General features: G+C 45.4%; 1 protein-coding gene and 1 non-coding gene across 4 annotated transcripts in view; both read left to right on the plus strand.

The window, feature by feature from the left end:
- The first annotated feature begins 611 nt into the window (after window positions 1-611).
- Window positions 612-20,776, plus strand: part of SLC35H1 (solute carrier family 35 member H1) — a 24,515-nt gene continuing 4,350 nt past the window's right edge. Inside the window, exons 1-8 of one of the 3 annotated variants that reach the window (XM_083147918.1) lie at window positions 763-910; window positions 3,119-3,214; window positions 4,660-4,705; window positions 5,796-5,907; window positions 13,237-13,405; window positions 15,692-15,842; window positions 16,658-16,721; window positions 16,854-16,926. In XM_083147918.1, coding sequence (XP_083004044.1) covers window positions 13,262-13,405; window positions 15,692-15,842; window positions 16,658-16,721; window positions 16,854-16,926 — 432 coding nt within the window. In that variant the 5' untranslated portion in view covers window positions 763-910; window positions 3,119-3,214; window positions 4,660-4,705; window positions 5,796-5,907; window positions 13,237-13,261. The other 2 variants (XM_083147919.1, XM_083147917.1) reach the window with 2 other exon arrangements.
- Window positions 2,865-3,018, plus strand: LOC146012824 (small Cajal body-specific RNA 16). The gene has a single exon (XR_014445824.1).

The following is a 20,776-nucleotide window of genomic DNA, read 5'->3' on the forward strand; positions in this document are numbered from 1 at the left end:
AACCGGATCGTTGGGCAGTGTAAACGGGTAACCTGGGTCGATGTGACCTGGGACCCACTGCAATGAAAAAGACAGCACTAGGATATGCTCTCATTTCCCAGTGGCGGTTCAGGCCCACCGCTGGTGATGTCACCTGCTCGGCCAGGACGCCAGTCTAAAAGGTGTGAGAAGTCTGGTGCAACTTGGCTTGATGGTATAAAAGTGGTATAAGAGAAGTCCATAAGCAGAGCATTTTGTACTTAATAGCATGGGTCATGTTGGAGGGTATGCAGTATGCACCCCTTTACAAACCCGCACTATCATACCTCCAAACACGAGCAAATGGATGATTGCCAGCACCTGTGTTGAACAGGTTAATGAATCAGAATAGGGTTCCACCACAGGTGATGCCAATCATACATCAAGAGGAAAGTCCAGGAACAGAGCATTGTGTCCCTCCTGGAGAGGGTCATGTAGTGAGGCATGCACTATTTTGATATGTCCCACTTGCCGTGTCACTTGCTGACGGAAGTTGGAACCAGGCACTTATTACTGGCGAGACTTCCTCTCATACAACCACTAGGACACGTCGACTAGCATCACACTGGCGGTGGCAGATCATACACGCAACGCTGCACAGAGTAGTCACCGCCGCTGCTGCTGTGTGCTGTTGTTTTTGCTGACTGTGCGCTGTTTGCTCCTCCTCCTCCTCCCGAGGCTCCGCCTAATAACAAAACGCGCACTATACCACCCCGAGAACCATATGACTGGCAGCAGGTAGGGGGCCGGATAAAAATGCCTAGTGATTGATTGGCCGGCGTCTCATGCTCCCGGATTGTTGTAACAGCCTGCGCCCGTCGGGCTCGGTGTCTGTGTGTCTGGTGACGTGTCGGTGCGGTGATACAGCGCCCTGAACCAGCTCCTGTAGCCGGTATGACAACCTCTGTCCTCGTAATACGAGATGACCGTCGTCTATGCGGGTATAGATAGGCCGCTGCATACAGCTGGTGATCCCTGCGCTGTGCACGGGGCCGCACGTGTGCTCTGTATCCCCCTGTGCCCCGACATGATGTGTTCTTACACCCTATAATCCCATGTGTGTCCTGCAGCCCTGTGGATAACGCCGCCTGGCTGTGCGGGGGTCACCACAGATTATATTGAGAAACTCCTATATGTGACCTGAATCTGGCTGATGTTACGTGCTCCATCACACACCTACACCTGTTATCCCATTAGCCAAATAGGAGAAGGTAGTAAGTGTTTTTGCTCCCCCAGAACCTTAAATCCGGGACTATGTAAAAACCGGACCCGGACTGAACTCCGGACCGCCGGACAGGATATCAAAATCTGCAGTCCGGAGCTTGTAGGGTCCGGTCCGGGGGTGTCCTGTCCGGGGGGTGACTTGTCCGGGTGGGGGGGGGGGGGGGTGGTCCCTGTTATAGCTATCACCAGGGACATGGGGGAGGGGAGATTACAGCCTCCCCGTGTGGTCCGGACCGTCCGGTTTTTGCTACTTGCCCGGACCATACAGGGAGGATTTATTCTCCCTCTCCTTCTCTACCTGGTGACCGGTGTCACAGGCAGCCCCTTCGGACAGGACACCCCCCGGACCGGAGGCTACAAGCCCCAAAATGCAGAGTTTGTTGTCCGGTCCGGGGGTTTTGTCCTGGTCCGGTTTTCACCCATACCCCACATTCTTCTTCCTATCAATGAGGTGTTGTATACTGTAGTGACAACAACTTCGGTTTTGTTTTCCTCTTGTTTCACTTATTATCCCAGTGATCCCACTTTATAGAACTGATGATTTGTCAGCATTACACCCAGCATCAATATATTGAGACCTCGGCATATGATTGGCGTGTTCTTTTTTTAGTCTTTCCTGTGGAAGTCATTAAATGCCCAGGTTTTGAAACACAGGTCTTCAACCTGTGGCCCTCCAGATGTTGTGAAACTACATATTCCAATATGCATTGCCACATTTTTTCCTATAAGAGCATGCCAAAATGGTCAGGGCATGCTGGGACATGTAGTTCCACAACATCTGGAGGGCCACAGGTTGAAGAACTGTGCACTACAGTATGCTGGCTATACATTATGTAGTGGATTTTTAGCATTTGCTACTAACCAGCAAGAGTGCTAATATGAACCCCACATGTTGCTTTCATGGTATGCACAACATGTCCTATTATACCACACAATGCACTTTCTATTGGGGAGCACATAAGTCCCCTTGTGTTGGTCATTTTATACATTGGGTAGTGTATTTTATACACGGGGCAGTACGGATGGTGTAATGGTTAGCATTACTGCCTCACAGCACAGAGATCATGGATTTGATTCCTACCATGACTAACTGCGGAGTTTGTATATTCTCCCCGTGCTTGCGTGGATTTACTCCGGGTACTCCGGTTTCCTCCAACAATCCAAAAATATACTGGTAGACTAATTGGCTCCGAACAAAAATTAACCCTAGAATGTCTGTGTGCATGTACATGTGGTAGGGAACAGATTGTAAGCTCCACTGGGGAAGGGACTGATGTGAATGTTCCAATATTCTCTGTAAAGCGCTGCGCTATATAAGAAACTATAAATAAATAATGGGTAAAAACCTGAACTCCAGACAGGCTCCATTCATCAAACTCTGCCACTCCTGAGCTTGTAGTGTCCTGCTCAGGGGTGTCCCGACCAGTGGAGTACCGATGACACCTGTAGCAAAGGGGGATGAGGAAGATGAGACCACAGACTCCCTTTATGGTCCAGGAATGTAGTACAAACCATATGGGAAGGCTGTAATCTCTCCTTCCCCAGTGACCGTCAAGTGGCTTATTCCGTACATATGTAGGACTAGGCCAAGAAGACGTACTTTGTAGATGTACTGTAGTTATGTGGTCAGGGCTATGGCTCTTGGTTGATGTACCTGATGGCCTAACCATGACCTAGAGAAATACCCAGGGGTGACCCTTGATAGGGCCCTCTGGGCAGTAACAGGTGTGGGTCTCTCCAAGTGTCTGATGCCCATGTATGATACTGCACACAGTCTGCCCGGCTGGAGCAGGCAATCTCTATGGCACAATAAATGGTGCAGTGAGGCTCCTGTAGGATTAGTTGAGGTTGATTTAACTTGTCTTTTTCCTTACAGTCTGCTCCCTGCAGAAGTCATTTCTTCCTAGCACGTCCATTTGTCCACCCTAACTGATAATGTGAATTACAAAGTGCAGTGCTGATAAGGAATCAGGTATGTGTCCATTATACGTTGAGACAGTGGCGTAACTAGATGCATGTGGGCCCTATAGCAAAAGTTTGTAAGGGCCCCTATTCATCAACTAATGTTGAAAAATGTATATAGCACATGATACTTTGGGTGGTATTCAATGAGCCTGATTCGCCAGGTTTTTATGGCGAATTTGTGCTGTTTTTGCGAATTTCTGTCAAAAACGGTGAATCACCCTATTCAATGACCACATGGCGAATACATTTCTAGGTTTTTTTCACCATGATTCACCGAGTAGCAATCGCTATCTTTTTATGGTGAAGTGGAATGTGAACTTTTAAAATAAAGTGTTTTGTTTTTTACATTTGGTGTAAAAAAATCAGGAATTTTATTCTGAGGAGGGGCATGCTATTTTTATTCATGTGCTGTAAGCACATGAATATATATTTAATTTTAAAAATAATATTATTTTTTTTTATTTATTTTTTACACAGCATCCAGCAGGTGGCGCCAGAGCGGAGCCGCTCATTACATATTCATATATTCACTGCACGATCATTTTGATCGTGTGTAGTGAATATACGCTCGCCTGCTGGCACCCCCGGGGGGGCAGCCTGTGCTGCCTGGCACCCGGGGAGCACACCTAACCCCCCACAAAGGTCTGGGCTAGGCAGAGAGACTACCATCTCTCTGCCTGGCACCGTCCTGAGGCTCCCTGCGGCAATCGCCGCAGGAGCTCATATTCGCCAGTCAGGGGCTCGCTGCCCCTGACTCGTTGAATACCGGAGCCCGCCGGCTCCGGAACGTGGCGAATGTGCAGCGAATCCAAAAAAGGATTCGCTGCACCTCGCAGGTATTCACATTGAATACCGCCCTTTGACAGGCAAAGTGGGCTCCTCTCAGCTCTGAACCAATAGCAGCTGCACCCCCTGCACCTATGGTAGTTACGCCCTTGCGTTGAGAGATGTGAGTGATGGGGCCTACACACGTACCAATCCCTGGGCATTTTCTAAGCGATCTCACTAGATCACTTAAGGTGCGAGGGCAGTACAAAAAGTATGTGCAGCACATACTTTTTGTACTGTGCGATTAGATGCCCATGGGAGAACGCATCCCATGGTGTAAACGCACTGTTTATGGGCACCTTTAGAAAATGCCCCTAAATCACTGCGTGTGAAGGGGCAAAGCAATATCGGTGCGTGGCCCGGCGCAATGCTATTGCCCTGGCGATTAATATCCAGCAAGCTGGATAAATGTTAGATCTAATGTTCTCACTGAGAATTCTGGCCCTGACATATCGTTCGGCTCTGTGTGCTGAGCAATCTAGCATCGCTCAGAACGCTCATCTCCTCGTGGGTAGGTCCCTTAAGGCTACTAAACTGCAAATTATAATATTTTGCACAGATAACCTATTGTACTTCAGTTGCCTGAATGAAAACCATGATACATAATGGACCTTTCTCTTTCAGGTGTATACATTGTGGGGACCTCATTGTGTCGCACAAGTTGTGCACGGTAAGTGGAGCAGGCATAAGGGCCCATTTATCACAGACTTATTCAATGGGATCTGGGCAGGATCTTACCACCCAAGGCTGCGTTGCAATAGGCAATCTCATCGGCGGTATTTATTACTAAGCAACCCACACGAGACACACCCTCCCTGCAATGTGCAGTCATAAATGACTGCAATGCTCGATGGCCTTTTCAGGTGGAGGGTTCGGGGGTATGACCATAGCTGCTTCACATTCTGGATATTGGTAAACTGTTAAGCATCACCCCCATAGAAACCTATAGGGGTGTGGCTGCAACCGGTAATTGGGGATCGCAGCAGATATTTTAATATAGCTACAAATATGTAATGATAAATGGGCCCTGTCCTTCTCTCTTTTTTTTTTTTTTTTTTTTTTTTTTTTGGTCCTGGTTGATATCTAACAGTTGTACAATCTCTGCTAAAATATGGGTTTACCCTGATGCACTCTTAATTACAAAGGGAATCTAATGTCTGTCTATTTTCCCCAAACTGGAGTGCTAAATAAACAGGCCCACTTGGCGCAGAAAACCCTTGTGAATGGTCTTGGAGTTCTCTGTATTGCTGGGCAATAATGTTTCCATACATACAAGCCAATTAATGTAATGGTTACCTGTCCCATACAACCAATGTCTTCATCAAGCATTATATAAATATATAGCCTTTCTACTGTTATCAGTGTTTCATCTAATGATCCTCACACATGTCAGTATGACGCCATAGCAGTTGCCAGCTGGTGTGCTGTGGTTTCATCTAATGATCCTCACACATGTCAGTATGACGCCATAGCAGTTGCCAGCTGGTGTGCTGTGGTTTCATCTAATGATCCTCACACATGTCAGTATGACGCCATAGCAGTTGCCAGCTGGTGTGCTGTGGTTTCATCTAATGATCCTCACACATGTCAGTATGACGCCATAGCAGTTGCCAGCTGGTGTGCTGTGCTGATACATCAGTCTTGTCACAGGACATCAGTAGGACTATAAACCTATATTAACTAGTTAACTTTAGGTTCTATGTGAAATATTAAGAGACTATTAACACTTTTTTTTTTTTTTACTTGTCTCTAACTTGCAGTGTGGAAAAGCGATGTACTGCGTTATTTAAGTCTGTTCCTTCATCTTGATGGAGGATCTTTATTTTTGAGTCAACATTTTGTCACAAGGCCTGTGTAGGACTAAACACCAGGGTATTTATTTTGTTTTGTTTTTTAGTGCCTGGTTGCAAACTATGGGGACAATAGTCCATAGGTCTTCTGTGGACTATTCTTGTATCCCTGATGCTAGCACTTTTTTGGCGGGATTATGCTTCAGTTGCCTCGGTCACATGTAGCATAATTTGTGATCAGCCTGCAGATTTGCGATAACGCATGGGATCCGGGAACTAATCAGATTAGTTGCAGGTAAAAAGGGACCTCTAATTGGATAACCTGATAATGACCGTCAGGCTAATAGGATACCATCTATGTATGTATAGATCTTAGGTAATGAACATTAGGAAAAATAATTAGGCCTTGTTTTATTGTTTTAATACATGTTAGCCACAGCTCTACACACAGGGCGATTGGTGCCTCTTGCTAACAGATACTGCTCAGCACACAGCGATGCACCAGCGATGTGTGATGAGTGATCTTACTCTATTTGGTACTTATGTATTATCTGGGCTACCATGTTAAATGCACCCCATTTTTCTCATACCCCTACTATCCAACTACGCATGGAGTTGATTTTATATAGTGTGGCGAGCGCAGCGAGCCACCGTGCCCGAAGCGTGGCGAGCGGACGCGGTCTCATAAGAAAAACGGGAGCCCAGATATTACATAAGTACCCTCTATTTTAACTGCCGTCGGTGGTAGGTATAAACACAGGCCAATGTGTACTTAATTTCTAAGCGATCTCGACAGATCGCTTAGAAATAGCCCGTCTAAGCCCCATAACTCTCTGCATATGTTACATTTTCCCCACCCGTAGTGCAACATGGTTTTGCCCGCTTTGAGAACAAATTTATCCTGCGGTCAGGTGTGACTATAACCCAAAAGATATGCATTCATGCAAATGTTTAGAGGTACCCTGTTTGTCCAACTAATAAGTGTCGTTTTGCTGATACACCTGATCGGTATAAAAACTAGATTACTGTAAATGCACTAGTTGTACTGTCCTTGACTCTAAAAAAAAAAAAAAAAAAGTGTTCATCACACTTTGAACACAAACACATTGGGATTAGTAGGTGCTTGATGAATGTGAATATTCCAGTAGCGTGAGGTGTGGTGTGTCTTTGTTTACGGTTGTTGTGATTTTTTTTTTTAGTTTTTACATAATGTCTTCCTGGGAAGACATACTGAAGCTCTGCTGTTGGGTCCCTATCAGGATTCCTGTGTTTAGCTCCTTCAGTGTTTGACTCACACCTTTTTGGGGCTCTTTGTATTTCCTTTCTATATTAGCTGTTAGTTAAAAGATGGTGGACAGCTGTGGATTCAGTACCCCGAACCTTCGACTCTGACTCCTTCAATTTCATTTTTTTTTTCCCCACTCTGGTTTCTGGAAAGTTCTGAAGACTACCATAACTCGTGTAGTGTTCCTGGAAGCCTGGAACATTAGCTAAAGTCTCATGTCACCACTGCCTAATCCCAAGGCAAGGGTGTGGTCTCAGGTAGTGGAATCTCGTCACTATGGTTCCACTTTTCACTTGCAATTGATGTAATCACTGCATTGTGAGGTTGGGGTCATGATTCTGCATCTCACCCTCTTTGTTTAGCTATGCAATAGAAAGGAATAACTTGTACTACAGGTTTTTAAGATTGGGACCAATTCTGAGGTGCACATTATACTAATGTTAATGTAGTTGAGCCATGACTTGCAACTGTGCATAGGTGAAAACCTCTGAGAGTCCCTACGATGTATGTGTAGATTATACGCACAATTCTTCTAATGCGACTGGTTCAGATGTTAACATACTGGTTCATGCTAAAATTGACTGATCAGTGAGTGTATTATGCATGCCCATGCAAAGGGCATAGGTGGCCTTTGTTAGATTGATAAACTACACCCACTGTAAGAAAATGTCAGATAAGGATGCAACGACTGGTATTAATAAGCGTAGCTAACGATGAACAACAGTCCATGCACGTTTGGCTGCAAGGATATACACAAGGGGCAGAGAAAGTAGACCGTTTACATAAACTCGGGCGAGGGACTGCCGGTAGATGCCCCACAGTGCCACAAACTCCTATGCCCCCACAGTGCCACAAACTCCTATGCCCCCACAGTGCCACAAACTCCTATGCCCCCACAGTGCCACAAACTCCTATGCCCCCACAGTGCCACAAACTCCTATGCCCCCACAGTGCCACAAACTGCTATGCCCCCACAAAATTCCCATCAGCAGCCCTCACCATTGTTGCTGCTGCTGCCGGGCGGGGAGACGACAGTATGGCGTCCCCCTGCAGACACCGCGCGTCTCCTCCCCCCCACTTCCCTTTAACTGGGCCGTCCACTAATCAAAGCTCGCGGGCCGGCTCCTGATTGGCTGCCGGCCCGCAAGCTCTAATTGGCGGACAGTCCAGTCACAAGGATTAACAGTAAGGGGTAGGAGAGATGCGCTATGCGCGCTCTCCTCCCCTCAGAAGAAATATGATTCAGGGAACCGGCAGCAGGGGGACAGGAATGGGGACAGGCGGCAGGCAGTAGGAGCCGCACTGTACAAGGGGTTGGCCACCCCTGCTCTACTGGTTTAAAGCCCTAAAGCAGAGGTTTCCAAACTCTGTCCTAAAGCCTCCCTAATAGTCCAGGATTTAAGATCTGGGTACAGTGGTACCTCAGTCAATTTGATTTAACATCTGTGTTCAACCATAGATATCTTTTAAAACAGTGGTTCTAAACTTCAGTCCTCAGGACCCGCCAACAGTGCTCGGTTTCCAGGTTTCCACACAGAATCGCCGGTGAAATTAGCTCCATGTGCTTTTTTTTTTGTGTCAGTGAGTAATGAATGCACCTGCAGGGTGACCTGGAAAACGTGCACTCTTGAGGGGTCCTGAGGACTGAGGTTGAAATCTACTGTATTAAAACCTGGCTGCACTGAGGACAGAGTTTAGGAACAATGGGGCAGATGTATCAACCAGCGTTAAGTGCAAAAATGCATTTAACGCTGGTTAACTGGGGTGATTACTCCAATGTATTACTAGCGCACCTAACGTGCGCAAATGACAGCCCGCCGAGTTACGCTCGGCGGGGCTGTCCCCTGCAATCCCCCCCCCAGGGATTAACGGCCGGGGCGATGTATTAACAGCCTTCAAGGCGTTAATTCCCCCCGGCCGCTTCGCCAGCTCAGGGCTAGCGTTGTCCTATCCCCCACTGTGGGGACAACGCTAGCCCTGCGTCTGGCTTGGGCTGCGCTGGAGATCTTGCGCATGCCCAGATAGCCGGCCAGGGGGGGGGACAGCGAGTGCGCATGTGCGGGGCGGTGAGGGAGACGATAAGGAGAGCCGTTCACGCTGGGGATAACGGCTCTCCTTATCAGCTGGGATGGGGTTAATACATCTGCCTATAACGTTTGCCCGCTTCTCCACGTTATGCTGGCGAAGCGGGAATCGTTATTCGCCAAACGTTATAGGCAGAGTGGGGCAGATGTATTATTCTGCTTATAACGTTTGGCGAATAACGATTCCCGCTTCGCCAGCATAACGTGGAGAAGCGGGCAAACGTTAGAGGCAGATGTATTAACCCCATCCCAGCTGATAAGGAGAGCCGTTATCCCCAGCGTGAACGGCTCTCCTTATCGTCTCCCTCACCGCCCCGCACATGCGCACTCGCTGCAGGGGACAGCCGCGCCGAGCGTAACTCGGCGGGCTGTCATTAGCGCACGTTAGGTGCGCTAGTAATACATTAGGATAAACGTAATCCCCCCCCCCAGTTAACAGGGTTAAGTGCATTTTTGCACTTAACGCTGGTTGATACATCTGCCCCATTAATACATCTGCCCCATTGGCTCTAAAATATAGTTATATTTTCTAGTTTAAGGTGGGTCTCACCGTGTCTATCAACATGCTGCATTTTTCAGGGACCCTGCCCCCTAGTACAGTGATGGTTTTGACAATCTAGCCGTTGTTGAACTACACATCCCAGCGTGCCCTGCATCAGTTTTAGCATGATCAAATAGTAAAACTGTAGCAGGGCATGCTGGGATATGTAGTTTAACAGCTGGTGTGACACGGTTAGCCATCACTGCCCTAGTAGGTTGTCAAGCACACAGATTAGGAGGGACTTGTTTACCACCTCTAAATGTGTGTTTAAAAAAACAAACTTCAGTGTCTGTAAATTCCTTTCAAGAACTTTGCACAATTCATGCTGGCAGCAACTAGATGGCACCTATCAGCAGTTAAAATGCTTCTCCATTCGCCTGTGCGCAGCCACCAGCACTGACATCACAGTTTTAATGATCCGTCATTTTGACAGGCTGTTAACTAGTTTTAATTTTTATCAGTGTTGGTTTTGGGGGATGTCCTCCTACTCACAGCCATCTACACTGAAGATTATCTTTTTAGCTCCTACCAAATACTCCCATGTCCTAAAAATCCCAGAAGAACCACAATCGATTCAAATCAGCATAGATAAATAGGCATTGCTCAGGGCAGTGTTTCTCATACTGTCTTCTGATACACGAATACCCCTTTCACACAGCACAAATAACCCGGGTCTGACTCAGGGTTTTGATGGGTCGACCCGGGTGTCTATGTGGTGTGAAAGCACCATTTTGAAAAACCTACAGAGTCCACCAACTCGTCATTCTGACTGGTGAAGAGAAGGGTTTTACCTGGGTCGGAACTGGGTTGCTGGGCAGTCTTAACGAGTAATCCGGGTTCCGTTCACTATGGAGGAGGCAGTAGCATCCCCTTCATTGTTGCCTCATCTCCTACCCCCTGCATGATGCACCGCCGGACTGCCCTGCCCCCGGATGACTTAAGCAACCCGGCAATAAGCCCGGTCGCTGATAGCCACAGCTAGCGCAAATGCCCCCAGGTCCAAATCCCATGTGCAACCCGGCATTTGCGATCTGAAAGGTATAACAGACGTTCCAGGTTTCCAGGGTATTCGTGATTAAGCAAAACTAGTTGAATCATAATGACTAGGTATTAAGTCTCCTGTGTTTTGCATGGTTATCATTAAATCCTGCACTGTTCGTGTGTCTTAACCGAATTTTAAAGCACTGGCTCTGGATCCATACTTGGGGGAAAAAATCATCTTAATTATGTCTTTGAATAACTATACCTGTCTGGTATACTTTTGTAAGCCTTAAGGGTGTGATTTAATTGTAGTCAACTGTATTCATGGACTGGGTGATCCTAGGTTACAGTAGCATCATTGCTTCCTCCCACAATCTTTACAAATATCGAAACACATTTTAATTAAAAAGCACTACCAAGATAGCGTAATGAGAGAGACATATCTTATGTAAGGTCACTGAATACTCCCATAAATCTCCATGCAGTGTGCCAAACTACCTCTACTGGGGAAAGCGGTAGTATTGTAGGTAGTAGTGGCCACAGTGGTGTATCTGCAATCTGTTTAGGGCAGGCATGTCAAAACTGTCGCCCTCCAGCTGTTGTGAAACTACACATCCCAGCATGCCTTGCCATGCTGGGAACTACACATCCCAGCATGCCTTGCCAGTTTTAGCATTCCCTAAGTAGTTTGGACACGCCTGGTGTAGGAGGAGGAAATGGTGATGGTACCCAGTGTTATGGGTGGCGCCACAATGTATCCATAATGTTACATTGTTGTAATAAATGTTCTAGCGCCTGCCCTATAGAATCGCAGTATACAGCTCAGCTATTGCAATCATGGATGACGAAATATTCATACATACAGTATATCTAAAGGGCTTTAGGGCTGGCAGACAAAGGTTCTAAAACAGGATCTCTAAGTAAACAAAAAACATTTGTTTGCACAAGAATGGGAGCTTTTACTCCAAAGTATAACCTGAAATCCGCTGTATCTATCCACACTACTCTTACTGAGTGCTGAACAAGGGGAACAGCTGCCGATTTGAAAGGAAACCTCTAAATATATTTTTGGTAAGTTATCTGACAGGTAGATGCTAGTACTCCCCATTTCATAAGATGTCATATTTAATATATAATCTATATTTTTACATGGTCATTGGGTATAAATATTGAAAAATGGGTAATCTCTTAGATTCCCACAGACCACCTAATTATTACATTTATCCAGTGGTCAGGGAACTCGGTCCTCATTACCCCACGCAGTGCATGTTTTGCAGGTCTCCTCACAGAATCACAAGTGAAATAATGAACTCCACCTGCGGACCTTATAAAATGTGTCTGAGTAATTACTGCACCTGTGCACCTGCTGGGTTACCAGCAAAACATGCACTGTGTGGGGTAATGAGGACCGAATTCCCTGACCACTGCATTAAACCATCGCATGTGAATAAGCCAAAGGCAATTTTTAACCTTGATTCGTAAACAAACAATACAATGTGAACTTCTAAATTAACAATTCATCAGAAGCGGAGAACTTAACCAAAAATCGATAAATGAGGTACAACCTCCAGCCACCCATCAGGCTTTCTGATTCCCTTACCACCTTCAAGCGCTCCCTCAAAACCCACTTTTTTCGACTAGCCTATCCCCCCTCCTAACCTCTTTTGATCCTCCTATCCTGCCTCCGTTCCTACTTAGCCTATTGTTTTTCGTTTGTCCACCCACCGCCTTTTAGTCTGTTAACTCTTATGAGTAGGGCCCTCCTTCCTCACGTACTCACCCTACCTCTTTACCTCACCTGTGCTCCTGTCCTGTTCTTCCCTTCCTCTACTTCATCTATAGTCTCCTCGACAATTTCGACACCTACTTCTGAACTGAAGCTGATTTTAGTTCTACCAGCCATACCCCTATTTATGTTGTATTTTATCAACACACCATGTACGTTACCTTTTATTTTGTTTTTTGTTTGCTATGTACGGCGATGCGGACACTTTGTGGCGCCTTATAAATAAACATACTACTACAGTTTTAAAGATGAAGTATGAAAGGAGAAAAAGCAACAGTCACCAAAAATCACCTTCTAGAAATAATATATATGATTTATTCTGACACATCACTAAAGATTTTTCTTGTGTATGTTTACTCTATTGTAGATTACTTTTAATATTTTTCTTTGTATAGTTTTTTCGATTTTGAGGTTTTATACTTTTTCCCATACCCAATCAGATTGGACCTATCCTATGATCTGTTTTTTTAGCATGGGGACCCTGTGGTCCATGGCACCCACCCTATTGTGTACTGATGCATAACTACATGGCTCTCCCTTTATTCAGAATTCTCAAAGCATCTAGGTATGAAGAATTAAAATCTGTACACAAACAGGACAGAACAAAATAATAGGCTAACATTGGGTGGATGAGATTATATTCTATATGGCATGTAAAATATTAGTGGTAGGTGTTCAGAGTGGACACATGATCCGTACCAGAAATCACCTAATTTGGTTTTACTGTTTCACAGATGCCTCTTGCTTGTACACATTGTAATGCAGCAAACCATTGGTGTGGCCAGGAAGATGGCTTTACCTTGCTGGGCTGTAATATGGAAGATTCTTCTCACAGTGGGACTTGTCCTCTTCTATTACTCCTTCTCCATTGGGATTACTTTCTACAACAAGTGGCTTCTCAAGGTTTGCTATTGTGTAAAGGACAGGATGTGTCAGTGTTTTGTCTTCCCAGGGAATTTTTGTAAAGCTATGAGATAAAGGGCTACAGTATGCCCTCTTCTTAGTGCCACCCACACTTAGCAAAAGGCATGTTATTTCATTTTTAATGTTCCACAGTTTTTGCAATGCTGTGCAGGGAATATAAAATGTAGCAGTAGCACATGACATCAGTGGAACAGACATTGTATATTTGGAACGTTATAGAGCAATAAGCCAACAAACCAGGTAGGGCATGGACAACTGGTGAGGGTTCTGGAACTCCTGTATCTGAGTGAAGGCGAGGCACATGGGAAGGTACAATGGATGAGCATACAGAGATGGAGTCACTGGCAGTGACTAGGAGCACTGGAAGCAAGACCGTTCTGGGCATGGACAGGGGAATACCTGGGTTTTATTTTCTGTGTGAAAGGGGTATTCGTGAGAGAGTGAATGCTAGAACATATTCTCTCCATGTTAGAATTTATCAATTGCATTGTGTGTTGCCCTCCATGCAATGCCAGGTTTAGCTTGGATTTGAAAGATATGCTCTAAGATCTAAAGAGGGACTAAAAGTACATCTATTTCTGAAAATCTGAAACTGTCCACATCAAGATTGCCATGATGCCAGTGCACCATATACAGTTTGTCTCGCATTAATAGGAGAATATAAATTGCCAAAGACAACTGCACCAAGTCAACCCTTCTATGGACTACTTCGCATCATATCACCTTAAATCAATCTGCTTCACAGGTAGTTCCAATGAAGGACAAATATTGCTGGTGCTCGCAGTCTGTCACTGTGACCTCTGCATACTGGTCTGTCCAGAACCAGGCAAACCCTCACCAGTCCTAGTATTCAGCTTTCACTAATGAGTTACTGGGCCTTGAACCAGGTGTGTCTGTGTATTCACAACTACATAGATTGCAGTTCTGTCAACCTCTCACTAAACAGCTGGCCATACATCTCGGATTCTTGTCTGATCTGGCTGTTAGAACAAAGACCTGGTAATGGATGAGAGTAAGTGACAGTTGACCATTTGCTTTGAAATGCTGGAAAACTGCCAAAACCTGTCATTCAGATATTACCAGATTTTTGTTCCAATCAGCCAGATCTGACAATCAATCTGTAGATGTATGGCCAGTTTAACTTGTGCTCAACTATGCACCAGCCCCTAAGTACTTTCTCCCCATTATGTGTTCCATTTGTTGGAACTGATGGTGAAATGGTTAACATTGCAACGTCACAGCACTGAGGTTATGTTTTTAACACAGGGGAATTTGTGTATTTTTCTGTACTAGCAATCCAAAGATGTACTGGTAGGTTAAAAGACTTCCATTAGTGTGAAATTGTGCACAAACAGTATGTTTGTTTAGGGCAGATGATATTGTCCTAGTGATTTTTATCTGCTGACCATGAGATGACAATATTTTTACAGTAAGAAAATATCGCTAAGCCCAAAGTCCGTGTAGAATGTAAATGCATATACATCTGATTATACTTACTGATGGAATTAAAGGACTTTTTCTGGTCCACACGCAACGCTTTCACCACCGGCCCCTCCGGCACTGGTTGATGCAAACGCAACCGCGAACTAACAGTTCACCGTGCCCGCTCGCACCAAGCGTGTGCACTTGCACAGACTGAAAACATTGCTCTCCCGTGCGGGGGGAGCGAGTTAATCAGAATAAGCCCAAAATGTGTTACTAAACATTCCAAAAGCTAAAATTTTAATCTCCAATATACTGGAATAATTGTGAAGTTGAACTGACATGAGGGACCTTATTCTGGTCCACACACAACGTTGCAAATTTAGCAGCATTGTGTGTGGACTAAAAGCAGCTGACCATCAAATGATGTGGGAGGTGCACGCATATCTAAGCGACTCTCGGGTCACTTACATATACATGCACCCTCAACAGGAACAGGGCGGGCAGCTGACATCCAGTGATGTCAGCTGCCCGCACCCACATCACTGGGCGATTTGCATGGGAGCGCCCAGCGTTTTCATGGGAAGGAATCTCCCGCCCGCAGTCTTGGGTGTGTGAGCCCGGTGAACACTCTGCTCGCCATGGCCGCACGCACCTGGTGCATGTACATGTGCATTTAAAATTCACGCTCGCATGCGAATTCAGGTACGAGCATGTGGACCAGAATAACCCCCGTGGTGGGTAATGAACACGTGTTATTAGAAACTCCCCTACAAATGTTTTATGATTGTACTAAGCTGTCTGCACAACTAATAACTTGCCTACCTCTCTGGTCTTTTGCAGAAATTTCATTTCCCCCTGTTCATGACTCTTGTACACCTCCTGATGATTTTTGTCTTGTCGGCATTAAGTAGGGCCCTTATGACATGTGTCAGCGGCCGTGCACGGGTTATCCTGCCATGGTCAGACTACCTCAAAAAGTTGGTCCCCACAGGTATAAACATGATGTTCTCTGTTGTGATTTTAAGTTGTCTGATAGTCTTTGTCTTGGTTGGTTGTCTGTGTATAAATCTGTGATGTACTAGATAAATCTTTAATATTAGGCGGCAAACTTTTTGAAAATGAACCATATTGATTTTGAATGGGTTCTGAATCTCTTACGTCAGGGTTGTTTGGCTATGCTGATTCTCTCCTGGTTACTGAATTGTCCAGCAGACATAACAATTCCTGATGCAGTCAGCCATAACTTCTAAATAAAAGACTTCGCTTTCACTACACCATTACTGAGTGAGAAGAAATCTGACCCAGTTTCCATCTCCTCCAGTTACAGCGATCTTCCCTCCCTGCTGGCAGTGTATGGTACCAATTTGGTAATAGTGGTCTATTCATTAAGCAGTGAAAAGCATGGAGAAGTTGCCCATAGCAACCAATCCACTATAAAGTAACATTTATCTTCAGCATTCTATAAAATTAATCGCAGTAGATAGAAGTGAGCCAGCGGAATAATCAGCTGCTACGTATAATTTTATAAATTGGATAAATGTTACTTCACAGCTGATTGGTTGCCATGAGTAACTTCTCCACTATTTTCACAACTTCATGGAGGGAGGTACAATGGGTGTCTCCTCCCTCCTTGTTGACACTGCATAATAACCATTCAGTAATGGTGAGGTACATGGGGTGTCTCTTCTGCTGCAAATACTTGGCAATCATTCAGTAGCCATGAGGTACATGGGTGTGTTAGTGAAAGCAGAGATTGATCAATGGTGCATTTTATTGACATTGACACTACTGTGTTTTCATCTTCAGCTTTGGCCACTGCTCTGGATATTGGACTTTCCAATTGGAGCTTCTTGTACATCACAGTGTCTCTGTAAGTTGGTAATATATTTGGGGATGAACTACATTAATTGTAAACCAGGAGGCAGATGGGGGAACAAGAATTGTTTTCGTGGGTGTATGACAATATCTTTGTAACGCTGCTTTTATATTTTTTGGTCACCAGATACACCATGACAAAGTCCTCCGCTGTTCTATTCATCCTCTTCTTCTCATTGATCTTCAAGTTAGAGGAGCTGGTGAGTCGTTGGTACAGGGTTGGGTCGGAGTAAACAGCAGTGTATATGGTAATAGATTGTATCACCTATAATGTCTAAATGATCTCCAAGAGACTGCTTCATTGGTCAGCCAGGTGTCTTTATGATGAATTGTGGTAATTAGAGTGAACAATTGTGCAGGGCAGGTCCTGAAGCGCATTGGAGAAATTCTATGTATTATGGTGAGTATAATTATTGCTAGTACTTCCAGAAATAATGGAAAATATATCCAATTTGTTTTACAAGGTACTGTAGAGATACAGTTTATTACATATATGCCATGCCTTTTCTCTGAATTGGCATCTATAATTAACAGTGGGAACTGCTTGCTCATGTCATCACCTTTTAATCATTCAGATCTTTACAGCAGTGCCTTAATGTTGGTATTGTGTGCGGCATATCTTTCGCACTGGTTCCTACAGGAGATGTTTAGGGGGAAATCACGAGGCGTAGGCAACCTATGGCTACCCAGCTGTTGTGAAACTACAAGTCCCAGCATGCCGTGGCACAGTTTTAGCACTTGCTAATAGAAAAACTCTGGAAAAGCATGCTGGGACTTGTAGTTTCACAACAGCTAGAGAGCCATAGATTGCCTATGCCTGCCCTAGTAGAAGTTCAGAGCAGTAAAGAATAAGTAGGGGACTGTCCCTTAAGCCCCATACACACTGGTTGACTTTCATCTGAAAGCCGATGTTTCCTCGATTGAGGGGCTTTTAGCTTGAAAGCCACCCAGTGTGCTCGGGGCAGCAAGAAAGTGCACTCCCACATCATCGCTGGCCACCGCTGATCATCTGCTGGTATTACTAGCAAGGGAGTGGATGGCTTTCCATAGCATCTTGCTATGGAAACCGTCCGCCCTGTGGAAATTCGCAAAAATGGGCGACCTTTACTCTGTGCCACTCATGGCAATAGTACTATCACTGCTTGTTACAATGGGGCAGATGTATCATAGCAGGGCTTATCGCGCCGCTATGATACTTCCTGCTTCGCCTCAATAGCGAGGCGAAGCAGGAAGGGACATCGACAAGATGTATTAACATCTTGTCTGCCGAAGCGGGGGAGCGTTAACTCCCCCCTTCAGCGATGTCCCTTTCTGGAGATAGCGCATCAGTATTAACTGATGCGCTATCTCCTGTCCCCCGGCCGGCCGCACTGGGCATGCGCGGGATCTCGCTGTTCACGCGAGATCCCCAGCGCAGCCCAGACCTAACAGCAGGGACAGCGCTGTCCCTGCTGTTTAGATAGGGCTTCGCCAGCCTGATGCTGGCGAAGCCAAACCCGGCTTCGTGCGGAACGGTCAGCGATGCTGACCGTTCATACATTCGGCCTGCTATCATTTTGATAGCAGCGCCGATATGGACAGGGGCGCATAGCGCCTCTGTCCTGTACCGCACGCTGGCTGCTTCATACATGGGGGAGAAGCGGTATCAGCGCACATAACGTGCGCTAATACCCCTTCTCCCCCCATAACGACCGTTCATACATCTGCCCCAGTGGGGCAGATGTATGAACGGTCGTTATGGGGGAGAAGGGGTATTAGCGCACGTTGGGGCAGATGTATGATCCGTCGTTATGGGGGAGAAGGGGTATCAGCGCACGTTATGTGCACTGATACCGCTTCTCCCCCATGTATGAAGGAGCCGGGATGAGGTAATGGACAGGGGCGCTATGCGCCCCTGTCCATATCGGCGCTGCTATCAAAATGATAGCAGGCCGAATGTATGAACGGTCAGCATCGCTGACCGTTCCGCACGAAGCCGGGTTTGGCTTCGCCAGCATCAGGCTGGCGAAGCCCTATCTAAACAGCAGGGACAGCGCTGTCCCTGCTGTTAGGTCTGGGCTGCGCTGGGAATCTCGCGTGAACAGCGAGATCCCGCGCATGCCCAGTGCGGCCGGCCGGGGGACAGGAGATAGCGCATCAGTATTAACTGATGCGCTATCTCCAGAAAGGGACATCGCCGAAGGGGGGAGTTAACGCTCCCCCGCTTCGGCAGACAAGATGTTAATACATCTTGTCGATGTCCCTTCCTGCTTCGCCTCGCTATTGAGGCGAAGCAGGAAGTATCATAGCGGCGCGATAAGCGCTGCTATGATACATCTGCCCCATTGCCCTTTATACTTTGTTGCTATATTGCAGTTTCCTTATTCCCTGAAAAGTAGAACCTAAATGACACACAATACATTGGGGGAGACTGATCACCTCTTCTGAGGACATAACAAGCTGAGGACATAACAAGCAAATTGGTTCTAGCTATCATTTATCTAAGGAATTAAATAATAGCTATAAACTGATGGGTTGATGTAGCAACACCTACACTTGTGCTCTGCAGAAGATTTGAGAAATCATCCCCACTGTATTATGTACCAAAATGTTATAAAAAAGAAAAATCTAAATTAATGGTCATCTAGAAATTGTGATTAGAAGACCGATAACACTTTGATACTTTACACTTTTGGTAATTGAAATTTGGAGAAGGCGTACCTACCCCTGAGGGAATAATATACACCACCACACCCCAATTTAACATTTTCAGATATAGAGCAAATCTGAGGACAATGCCTCAAATAACACTGCAGTGATAACATTGAGAAACTAATGTAAACCCATGTGGATGGGGAAACCGTAATAGATCTATTGTAACCTCCTGCTGATGGGATTTCAAGCTAATGATTTCCGAGTAACTGGGAAGAGAAAAATTAATTAAAATGTAATTAATGGCATTTGTGTCACATAACCTGTGCGTAAGGAGCAGCAGTACATCTTATTCCCAATCCCAATAATGGTCATTATAATTGTAATTTCACTAAGCTTAGATACCTTTTGTGTTGGGAATTAATTAGAAAGAGAAAAATGCAGAATAAAGAGAAATAGGCACAGAAATGTAAAGTGAATTCCATTGACCTACGACCTTATTCTGGTTGACTCGCAAAGCTGCGAAATGCAGACACCACCCACAGTGTTGGCCGCGAATAGCCACACACCTGTGACTGGATGATTTACATAGTCATCCATTCGCAGGCAGGGAGAAATCATTTGATGGTCGGCGACCATCGAATGATTTCTTCAGCGCTCGCTGATCTGCGTGTGCCCTGTGCAAGGACAAGGTGGGCAACTGATGTCAGCTGCTCACCCCCCGCACCTGCTTCACCCGGCGATTACCACGGGAATGCCCATGAAACACTGGGCGTTCCTATGGGCGATTTTTTCCCCTGGCCCACTCGCACACAGCAGCTGCACGTGCGCATAAACAAATATGCGCATGTGCAGTCGCAAAAAAATGGACCTTGATAGGATAAATAAGATGTTAAAATTTGAAAAAATATTGGGAGGTATCTGATCAGTGTTAATCCTTTGTGTGCCAACATCTCTGAGAGATGTGCCATAATCTGCTAAAAATGCCAGCGCTGCTTACATTTGTTATACAAATTCAAATAAAAAATGTGCAACAGAAGATTACATTCCCTATATAAGGGAAACATTCCAGGTCATTATGATGAAAAAAATGTTTGCTTGCCATTTTTCACACCTATTTTTAAAATTTCCCTTGGCACTCAAAGGGTCAAACACTTCGGTCTAGATTTGTAGGTGTTTTTTTTGCTGTTTTTTTTTTTTTTTTGGGGGGGGGGGGGGGGGTTATTTTTATGTTTTTAGCTTGCTTTCCTATTGTGTTTCATTCCTTAAGGGAGCTAAATAATCAATAAGTGATGTTTTAACTTTTTGGAGTCTTGTACTCTTCAGGAGATAAGGTGGTATATTAGTTAAATAGTTATATCATCATTGTCCACAAGGCACTACTGATTAATTAGCAGCCTTTTTTGGAAAATAGGGATT

The sequence above is a fragment of the Crinia signifera genome, chromosome 6 (assembly GCF_055691185.1).
Source record: "Crinia signifera chromosome 6, ASM5569118v1, whole genome shotgun sequence".
Taxonomy (NCBI): domain Eukaryota; kingdom Metazoa; phylum Chordata; class Amphibia; order Anura; family Myobatrachidae; genus Crinia; species Crinia signifera.